The 10,472-nt window shown below is 37.2% G+C and overlaps 1 protein-coding gene across 2 annotated transcripts; it reads right to left on the reverse strand.

Annotated features, from left to right (window-relative positions):
- Positions 1-694: 694 nt before the first annotated feature.
- On the reverse strand, positions 695-8,243 carry ppil2 (peptidylprolyl isomerase (cyclophilin)-like 2). Of its 2 annotated transcripts, XR_797959.1 has the most exons (13): positions 8,098-8,243; positions 7,839-7,888; positions 6,680-6,725; positions 6,240-6,302; positions 5,940-5,991; positions 5,132-5,183; positions 4,812-4,903; positions 3,884-3,973; positions 3,713-3,788; positions 3,415-3,575; positions 1,054-1,129; positions 844-974; positions 695-737 (listed from the first exon to the last, which is right to left on the reverse strand). XR_797959.1 is itself a non-coding variant. In XM_010767209.1 (12 exons), the coding sequence occupies exons 1-12, from the start codon at positions 8,127-8,129 to the stop codon at positions 961-963; spliced, it is 804 nt and encodes a 267-aa protein (XP_010765511.1). In that variant the 5' UTR covers positions 8,130-8,243; the 3' UTR covers positions 715-960. The 2 variants fall into 2 exon arrangements, 1 of the variants encoding a protein (XP_010765511.1); XM_010767209.1 differs by having other exon boundaries at positions 715-974.
- Positions 8,244-10,472: the final 2,229 nt, after the last annotated feature.

Below are 10,472 nucleotides of genomic sequence, written 5' to 3' on the forward strand. Positions count from 1 at the left end.
CCCCCCATTCTGTCTCTCATAGTTGAAGTGTACCTAGGATGAAAATTACAGGCCTTTCTCATCTTTTGAAGTGGGAGAACTTGCACAATTGGTGGCTGACTAAATACTTTTTTCCCCCACTGTGTATATATATATATATATATTTTATATAGAACTACTATGATTCTGAAAGACAGCGGCTGTCATTTTTGAAAAACTATTTTTAGATGTTATTGATTGTTTGCGAGTCTTGATGCAGCAAGTCCCCCAGAGCCTCTCCAGATGTTTCTTTAGATTACATTCATTCTCCTATAAAGAATGTTTATATTCAAAGTTTTCCTAGATACAAAGCAGTCAGTGACCTTTAAAAAAAATTTTGAAAGCAAAACAAAAATCTGCAAAACATTTAAAAAAGAAAACTAAGTAAAATAAAGTAGCATAAAATGGAAAAATGTAAGTAGTACCCCAAATTCGAAATTAAGTAAAAGTAATTAACTTTTCTTTTTTTTTTACACAAATTGATAGGGTTGTTTTGTGTACAATTTATTGTATAATTAATGAAGTGTCAAGTTTAAGAAAAAAAAAGGCAGATAGTCATTTTTTGGTAACTTGAGCTTCTTAACCTTGAAGTCACTGAGAAATTCGTAGAGCTTTTTGGTTAAGTGTAAATTAGTGTTTAATAGAAGATCAGCATTACCCTTTGTCTTAGGTTGTCTTTTTTGTTAGGAGCACATCCATAGAAATAATGGCACGCCAACCTTTTCGCAGAAACATAAAAGGGGACAATAAATCCAAAAGGTTCCTCTTCTAAAAGGTAACCGAACCTGCTGTACATTAAGTTGCATAACAGCTCATCTCTCCCACCTAGCAGCTCAGGGGATGACAGGAAGCGACATCACAGGCGAACTGAGCGGCTCCCAGACGCAGCTACACTCGGCTGGGAGCACAGAGCTGCACTTTGTTGAAAAAGAGCGGGCGTGACTAGCCACTGTCCCCTGGAATGATAAGTATTAAAGAGACTAAATAAGAAGAGGCTAATGTCTCCGTCTGCTGGGGATGATGATGATCACTTGCCTGCTACGTGTGTTGTTGCAGGAGTCATGGCTGTTGATGTGAAGGAGGCAGAAACTCTGCCCGTAGAGTAGTGAGCCTGAGGAAAAAGAAACACAAATATCATCTTTTATGATGCGTTTTAAAACCCTTCTTACTACTCCCACTGTTAAGGTATCCCTTTACCATGTTATGACTGTCTTCAAAAGACAGTCAATTGAATGGTAGTTTTTCTTCTTCAATTAAGTACAAATAAAAAACAAATTGTCATAAATCAATTAACAAACCCACTTCAAATACAACCAAACTATGCAGACATCTCAGAATTGTTTTTGATGTTGCTTGACAAAAAACTGTTTTATTTCAGAGCTTTGAAATGCATTTCAGGCTCAGTGACTGTCAACTAACCTGTGTATCGATCTCAGACCACCACTAAAACTGCAAAACGGGATTATTTATTATCTGGTTTGATTCAACTTGGTTACCCTTGAAATGTGTGTCTTTTATTGCCTTATATAAAACTTAAAAATAACTGCCTCAAACTCAACATGTGGATTTAAATAGCCCCCTTTGTGCTTTTTGGAGTTTTCCCTTTCCTGTAGTGTTATATAGGTTTTTGTGCATGTAAATGGTCTGCAAAGGCTAAAATCCCAAAGTTCCCTCCAGAGGGAGTTTCTCTCCCCAGAACTCCTTTTTTTACTTGCGTAAAATAGGGACATCACTGCGTAACACTCATGCTTATACTGGCTAACGCTCAGGCTAACCAATCAAAGCAGCCTTAATTGACTAGCCTTCCAACAAATTGTACGTGATAGGCCAAGGGACAGGACATTTTTTTCACAACAGAGCCGGCCAGCTAATCAATCAGAGCAGACTGGGCTCTGGCACAAAACACAAATATGAACCTGAAAAACCTGAACATTTAAGTATATCATAGTTTGTCTAAAAATATAAATCATAAATAACCAGTACTTTCAGCCCCAATTTGTACATTTACCCCTGTTTTGAAATATTCCTATAGAGATTATGATCAGCCAAATATGCATAGCCGGTTTTGACGCTAAGTGGTGCCTAATGACAGACTCTGCAGCTTGTACATTTATACCACTTCCTAATCAAGAAGCTTCGGAGATGTTTTTTTAGCTTCTTTGATCTCAAAATGATAGTAGAATAACTGAATAGCAATATGCAGCATCCAGTAATACCATAAAACGGTGAGAATGGAGTTATTTGAGTCAATAGTATAACAACTGGGGGAGATGAAAGCAGAGATGAAAATGCATTTCAAAAGCTCAAGTCTATTCTGGAGTCCTGGTTTGGCGTTCTTCTGCTCTAGTTATTGTGAAGGCGCATGAAAGCCCAGACTTTACCTTGTGTGCTCCGTCTGACCTATATTCCCTGCTCTCTCAGATGCTGTCGGAGCGTCACCTCGACGGTGAACTCGAGATGGAAAGCAACTGAGGAATAGCTCAGGTGTAAAAAAAAAAAACAACATAGCAAAAAGAGAGCAGACGAGAAAAGTTGTTGATGCCGTTCAAATTGAACCATCCTCATCAGGTCATTCAAGGACACGGACACGGTGGTACACGTGGCCACGTTCAACCTTTTTAGTTACACATCTGTGAGTCCTCCTACAGTTAGACCTTATTGGGGAAGGTAACGGGAAGTATCTCAAATAGATTTTGAATTGAAGACAATGAACTCACAGCATTTGTAAGAAAGGGCTTTGTTTTTTTCGATTTCTCTCTAAGGCTGATGTTTCGGACGAACACATAAGTATTTTTTTATTTAAATATACTTCCTTTAATGTAGGCATGAAATATCAGAAATCTTCCTCACAGCACTGTGAATAGTCTTTGTTCCGTTTCTGGATGCAGTTGTTTTCGGACATTACTGTGTCCATGCATTACTGTGTGTTTAGCTCCCTCCTGTGGGCAAAGTTAAAATGACACATCCACACAAAATGAAAGCCCTCTTGAAACGCTACAGCAGCACAACTGAAGAATGAAATGATTGATTAAAAAATAATTAATAGGGTAAGGAATGCCAAATCACCATTTCTAAGAAGTAAATAATGATGTTTGACATCCCATTTGTATACGGTCTATAAATTGTAAAATGTAGATGGCTGTGTAAATTGCTGTGTATCCCCTCGCTAAGCTAAAGGCGGCTAATTTACGACGTGATGTATCAGACATTCACCAGAGAGTGTTCACTGACAAAGCTAATGTCTCAGAACAGAACATTAAAATATCATAAAAGCTTGTGTGAACCACAGACCTTATTTCAGGCCTCTGACCAAAAACCCTTGAAAAAAAGGTTGATTTTGAGATGAGGGTAACATGCTAACACATTCCTGCAACACTCTTTAGTGTTTTAGCTTACAGCGTTCAGTTTGTCTGTCTTCTTGTCCACTGGCTCCTTCATAGTGGAAGCCAGGAGCGTGTCCCCCTTGTAGTCTTTGTACAGCTCCGCTAAGGTCTCCCTGGTCTCCATGTTGGTGGTTTTCAGGTGGTAGGACGGGTGCAGCTTGGCCTTTTCTTCATCTGACCCGTGCCAGGGAAAACACAGCAAAGGGTTAGAAATGTGAAGTTCAGCAAGTTCCTACTCCAAAACCAAGTACATTTGAACCTGATTAGAAAATCATTTAAAAAAGGCATAACTCCCCATCCCAAAAACTCACCGGGATCCAACAACTTCAAGTTGTTTTTCACGTGGAAGAAGTCGGATACGTTAAACTTATCCAGGTTTGTTGGGTCCTGCAAAGACATTTATTTATTTGTATCAATAAAAAGAGAAACTTTTCCCTAAATAATGAGTCCTTTTTGCAAACCGAAGTAAAGCAACAACCCACCTGAAGTACTATGATGTCCTTTCTTGTGAAGGGTTCGTCGGTCAGCAGGTCTTTAAAACTTTTGGTCTTGATGTTGAGTTGCTCAACAGCCTGAGTGGAAACAGAAATGTAAAGAAATAAATAAATAAAAGCTTCTCTTTGTACGGACTTAAGGGAATATTCTCCACCCTTTATATTGATCTAGGATCAGTGCTGAAGGGGGAACTCGCTCAATAGCACACACTAAGGAATTGGATTGCTTCGATAGACAACCCTGATTGGACATTTACATAATTTAGGTTAAAGAGATAATTAATTCATTTTTGTGTTTTTGTTTTTATTGATTAGCTTAGATATACATTATTGATACCAAATTGGGAAATGGTTTTACTACAGCAGAATATTAACAAGACATTGCAAATGAGTTAGGCAAATATTTAAAAAATATACAGTAGGTATAAACAGTTCAAATGTAAATCTCAACAGTGGAACGATATATCTATAGAGTATCTGCAGATACACCAATAGATGAAGAAGAACATATAACATAGCGAGTTGCACTTTCTTTTTAATTCTCATTTAACAATATGACCGGTTTGTTTGTTTTGTTTTGATCAGACAATAATAAAAACAAAGTTGAATTCTACTTTTTGTAATGTTTCTGTAAAATCAGATCAAATGTGTACATTTGTTTATCCCTAATTATTTTTGAAAAACATTTGTATACAATGAACTCAGTGTGATGTAAGGCAGCGTCTTGTGAGATCATGTGGGCTGTGCCTCTGTACTCTATTACACAGTCGATCAATAACGTGCGCGCGCGTGTGTGTGTGTGTGTGTGTATGTGTGTGTGTGTGTGTGTGTGTGTGTGTGTGTGTGTGTGTGTGTGTGTGTGTGTAACTTTAGATATTGATGTGCGTTACTAAAAGATTTGTGTGATTTCACCCACCTCATTGGAGAACACATTGCCGGTAACCTTGTTGGTCACGATGTGAGAGTTATTTGTGAAGACGTTGTACAGAACGGGGCAGTGATACTTTCCTGGAACAAGAGAAGAAGAATCAGAAGCAGAGTCTCAACCTGTTGCCACAGGCGGAAAAGAAAGTCAACCCTTTAAGATAAAGACAAGAGCTAAGGGCTTTGACCTTTATTTTCCAAATGACTGGCTGATTTGAGTGATCAGGAAATGAAGCGGAAATCTAAATATCAACCGATTATCCCCCTGTGCACCCTTTAAGGTTAAAGTATACTGGAAACATGCAGATTTACCATCGGTGTTCTTAGCAATCGTAAGTTTGATGAGGGACTTCACTTCCAGTTTCTGTGGGGAAGAAGAAATACTGAGGTGTTAGTGTGTAATCATACAAATAATGTGATCAAAAAGGAATTTTCACAAAACCGAATTAAAAAACAAATTCCCATTTTCCTTAAAAAACAATGAGGACATTTGACTGCTGTGTAGACTTCTCTTGAGAGTGTTAAGGGCTAATGTTTATAAAGAGCTGTCAATAGTTCATTTATTGAACTGTCGAGACTACACTACGAGAGTCACAGCAGCCACATTTAGACAGCTTGAAAAATACATATTTGGGAAATGAAAATAAAAACCTCTGAAGTGTGAATCTTTCAAATAATCTGTTTACTTTCAATAAAATGTCAGAAAATCTTAAACATCTGTCGGACCGACGAAAACCAAAACATATAACATTTACGATCGAGGTGTTTGAAAAGGAGTAAAACATTTGAGAAGCGTGAATCATGATGATCTTTACATAGATCACTACATAAATAAAAAATATTGTTCTTGTTTTTGTATTCTTTTTCTTAAAAAGCACTACTCTAAATTAAAGAAATGTGTCAAGTATTGTATTTTCTAATTATATTGGTATCCAATTTAAAAGTTGTGTGTTTGTCTACCTACCCAAGAAGAGTAGCTAGTAGCTGCATTTGGAACAATGCTTTTCTTTCCTTCGTAGCAGATTCATGTTTATGTGTCACTGAACCTGACTAATAACTAGGGTATGCAAGTGAACCTTTTAATCACCAAGAAGCTGCTTAATGTGCATTGATTTCTTACCTCTCCAGAGATTGGATTAGTGCCATACCTCTTGATCCACGGGATGATGCTCCTGAAACACAAGGTAGCAGGAAGGGATATTCATTTCGGGTCAAACAAGACACAACCACAACATATTTGCATTTAATGGTCTACCAACAAACGTCCTTTTTTCTCATCTTGTTTTTAGATCTTTGCCATTTCCTTTCCACTTGTCTTTAGTTTGACACCAACAATGAAATAACAAATTTTAAAAGGAGGTTTACTAAGAGCTCCTTGTAACAGTGGCTGACATACACGTATGAACCATATCCTACTTACAGCAGGTCAAAGACGACCCCCTCGTCAGTACAGACAGGATACTCAAACGGCTGCAGGGACAAGCTGAAAGGTTTCAGAGAAAACAGTCAAAATGCATACATTGATAAACGTTGTTCAACTTACAGTTAGTGAGCCAAAATGCACATATAACCAGGTGTTAATAGATTTTATTGTTAAAGCTAAATATAGAGCCGCTTGAATCCAGCCTGTGAACCCTTTACGCATCATCCCCTCCATCTCCTCCTTTCAATGTCATGAATAAAGGCTTAACTGGCCCAGAAATCATCTTTAGAAATTAAAATGTCCCCGTCTGAGCATTACAGTATATTGCTGTCATTTATACTCGATGCTGGTGAAGAGTGTGGACAGAATGTGTTACTGGTCTAATCGCAACCTTACTGGGCAGCATACAACTAAGACAGTTCCGATGAATCTCTTACCTGCAGTGGTCAAATGGAAGCCTTCTAAAGTTTGCTTGTGGGATTTCTGAAAAGTAAAAGCATTAAATGGCATTAATATCAGTGTGGCAGTATACATGGAATTGTCAGATAAGTCCAACTACTGCAGCTAAAATCAAGTTATAAGATTGTAAAGCTTAAAACAGACTGGAGACAGAGGGGATGACATGAAGCAAAGGGCCACGAGTCGGATTCAAACCTGGGTCCTTTTTAAGGACTTGTCATTAGTATATAGGCATGCACTTATCAGGTGAGCTACTCATTCAGTCAAATAGTGACTCCCAACTTGTTAATCTAATAACATAAGTTGTTTCTATTTACTTTTTAATATTTACTTATACTATATTTTTCTGTATTATTGTGTTGCACTGTTGGAGAAACCTGTGACCTAAGATTTTCATTGCCATAACTACTCTGTAGCTATGTTCGTATGACAAATAAAGAACCTTGAACCTCGTTTTTTCCCCTCTACTCTGAAGTTACAAGGGGAAGTCTTTGTATAGCATGTTTTAAAAAAAATATGATTGCATATGATATTATGAACGCCTACATTACATGTTATTAAGCTGATGCTTACATACATTTTTATATACCGTAGACATATGGCAGAAATTGTGAAATGATGTCAGTATTGGCTGTCTCAAAAGAGAGAGTATCCTGTGTATGTGGACTTTTGGTCAACAAAAAAGACATTTGAAGACTTTTAAGTGTTTATTTGAGAAGTTAATTGGACAATTTCTTTGACGAATTATAGACTACACAAGCATGGATTTTTTTTTAAACGGGCAAAGAAACCAATATTTAAAAAATGGTTGCAGCCATTCTAAATACGAATTAGCTAATATTTCGATGTATTATTATAACCAGCTGCCACATTAAGTGATAAACAAATTAAATAATACATAACTATAATTCATTTTCACACACACATCATTATTGTTTTTTCCTTGTTTAAGTTATGTTTTGAAAGCTTGACTTTTTCAGTGACGTTATTTTAGCAGTTTTCCAACACAGGGAAACAATATAGTAAAATATAAAAGACAACAATCATGCAGTTACTTATAACCGTTACTGTTAGCGTCTACCGTTTGTTTTGACAAAGGTATATTGAAAGGTAATTTAGCCAAGAAATACAACTCACCTGATTTCTTCCCTCCATAGAAGTGTGTGTACTCAGAACATGTGATGTACCTTGTTATGCAGATAAAACACATATAAATAGCAGGAAAGACTATGAATCTTGTATGTTTGAAGGAATCTTGAATACAGTTGAGCCTAACATACTGCCAGAAAAAGGGCTATAAGTTAGCTAACTCGTTAGCAAAGCATATAAGCTAGCTAAGCTAGCAACAACAACACACGTCGTGCGATGTATGTTCAGGAAAACCTCAGATACTCACATTTTATCTTTTTGGTGCTGTCGCTTCCCCATTTTGAGTTTTTTTGTGGATCCCAAAAAATATTAAGAATAAAAACGATAGACTTTATCGTCAACAAAACCCACCATTCGCTTCGTGTGACTTCCTGTTTACGTTCTTCTTCGTGGACGTCTCTACTCTAACTCTCTAACTGCGTAACACTTATGGCAATGACACTATACTACGCCCCCACCGGAAGAATGGATAATACAACAATAACATGAAATAAACTGTTCACTCGTTTCCATTTTTTCCATTAGAGCAAAGTGACACTGTCAATTAATAAGCATACACAGAAGTAGTAGTCCCCGACCAAGATGTTCCAAAGCCTTTCTATACTATCACAGAAAAAATAACACAGGAAATACACTTTACAAATAAGGAAAAGATGAACTGCTGTTAAAAGGGCCGAGAGAGCGTCAAGAGTGTCAAACTCAAGGCCCGGGGGCCAAATCAGGCCCTTGGTGGATTTAATTTCGGCCCGCAGGTACATTTCTAATTACTATTAGATCTGGCCCGCCGGTATATTGCACGCACACCTTCACTCAATCCTGAGGATTTCCTCAGCTCAGAGCCTGATCCCAAACATTGATGAACTTGCACCCAAGATGAGATGCCAAGTATCTGGCTTGAGCTATCATCACAGAGCAGTTTACATGGATGTTTCCTTTTGCACTTTTTTTCTCACGACAACAATTTAAGCTTCGTTAGTTCTAGGTTTAATATGTGCAATAAGTTCATTTCAATACGTTTTGCAATAAACATTGAACCAGTCCGGCCCTCGACTACCCATTTTTTAATTTTGGCCCACTGTGTATTTGAGTTTGACACCCCTGGTGTAGAGGAACATTCTCTGCATGTTAAACTCTTTCTGTGAAGACCAAATCCATACATCATCTGTATGATTTTTGAATTATATGAAATGTATGCTCCCTACTGACAATATATCTATAAATATCCTCTTTTCTTCCACTTTTCTGTAAAAGCAAACCCCAAAACTGAAACACATTTTAAGCAATGCTCCAATCAATGTTGTCATGACAATTATCATCTGAAGATAGCCAATTCCCAAAAATACAGTACATTACCGCTTTCCATTAAATCTACCTACGCAGGATGTTTCCTTGAGTATAGGAAAGGTTAAACACGTGTTCTACTCTTTCACTTGTTAATGCATTCACCATCTCTCTCCCTTTTATATTTACTACTGTTTATTTTCTCTCACAGGAAATCTACATTTCCAGTCTTTATTTCAGCTTTAAATGTGAACCATGTTACTAACTTGACAAAAATGACAAACAAAACAATGCAGAAATAAATTCATGGCTTAGTTGAGTTTAACAAAAGGGAAGAGTCGTGCGCCTGTTGACAGGTTTGTAGTGGCTGTGTGACACAGGTACTAGCCTAAACGGCCACTAAAGGAAATTTTTCTTTTTTTTTGGGTCTTGAGGAGTATCTGACAAAATAGTTTGCACGTCTGTTAAAAATGACCTCTTTGTGGTTAAATAAATGTCCCGTTCATGACTCGTTTATGACCGGTGGCTAATACTGGTAAATATACCTGAAGTTTTTTTCTCCTTTGCTGGATTACTTAAGGTGTTTATTAACGTTGAAAGGTCAGTTTGTTTGTGGTTAGTGAAATTGACTGGGCTGAGAAGGTTGGGGGGACAACAAAAAAGTGAAGACACTGATGAAGGATGACAAGGTTGAAATACAACAAAACAGTAAATTATTTTACTACAGACAGTCACAGACCAATTGGTTTGGAAACAAAGTACTAACAAGTAGTTTCAAACTAAGACGGGCTGTCTATTTCACGTTCCTGCTGTTGTAATTTGGCCGACAACTCAACAAATGAGACGTGTACTTCAAGACGCACTTCAGAATTCAAACAAATAGACTGAGCTACACACAAAGACAACTTCACGATCTCATTACCCTTTTCTTTTGATTTTGCCAACATAGAGTCCATTCGTCCGACACAACGACAATACATATTTAACTATAAAAAATATATGTTTGGGTTGTAGTTTGAGTGTCATAAGGAAAATAAAGAAATAGTTTTTTTTCCTAAACAATAAAGGAAGGATACTCCTCGTTGGAAATAAGATAAGTAAACAAAATACAATAGCCCTCTTTAACAAAAATCGTGGGCATCCGTTTCACACAGGCACGAAGTCTGTACACACTTACATGCCGAAGGAGATGTGTAATGACTTCGGAGAACCAGTAGCCTAGTACTGAGATTGGGTGAACAACAAATGGCCCGCGGAAACGTAAGAAACTTTTTTTTGATTTACTAATTGTTATTAATATGTCTATAGAACTTATTGTGAATTTACGGTTCATTTTTATTT

This window comes from Notothenia coriiceps, unplaced genomic scaffold (genome assembly GCF_000735185.1).
Source record: "Notothenia coriiceps isolate Sejong01 unplaced genomic scaffold, NC01 NC01_scaffold00004102, whole genome shotgun sequence".
Classification (NCBI taxonomy): domain Eukaryota; kingdom Metazoa; phylum Chordata; class Actinopteri; order Perciformes; family Nototheniidae; genus Notothenia; species Notothenia coriiceps.

Coding starts and splice junctions, on each gene's coding strand:
- ppil2 (XM_010767209.1), bottom strand. CDS start 8,129: ATGGGGAAGCGACAGCACCAAAAAGATAAAAT. Junction 6,303..6,679: donor CTTCCATTTGACCACTGCAG/GTAAGAGATTCA, acceptor GAAACCTTTCAG/CTTGTCCCTGCAGCCGTTTG. Junction 1,130..3,414: donor AGACAGACAAACTGAACGCT/GTAAGCTAAAAC, acceptor CTTTTTCCTCAG/GCTCACTACTCTACGGGCAG.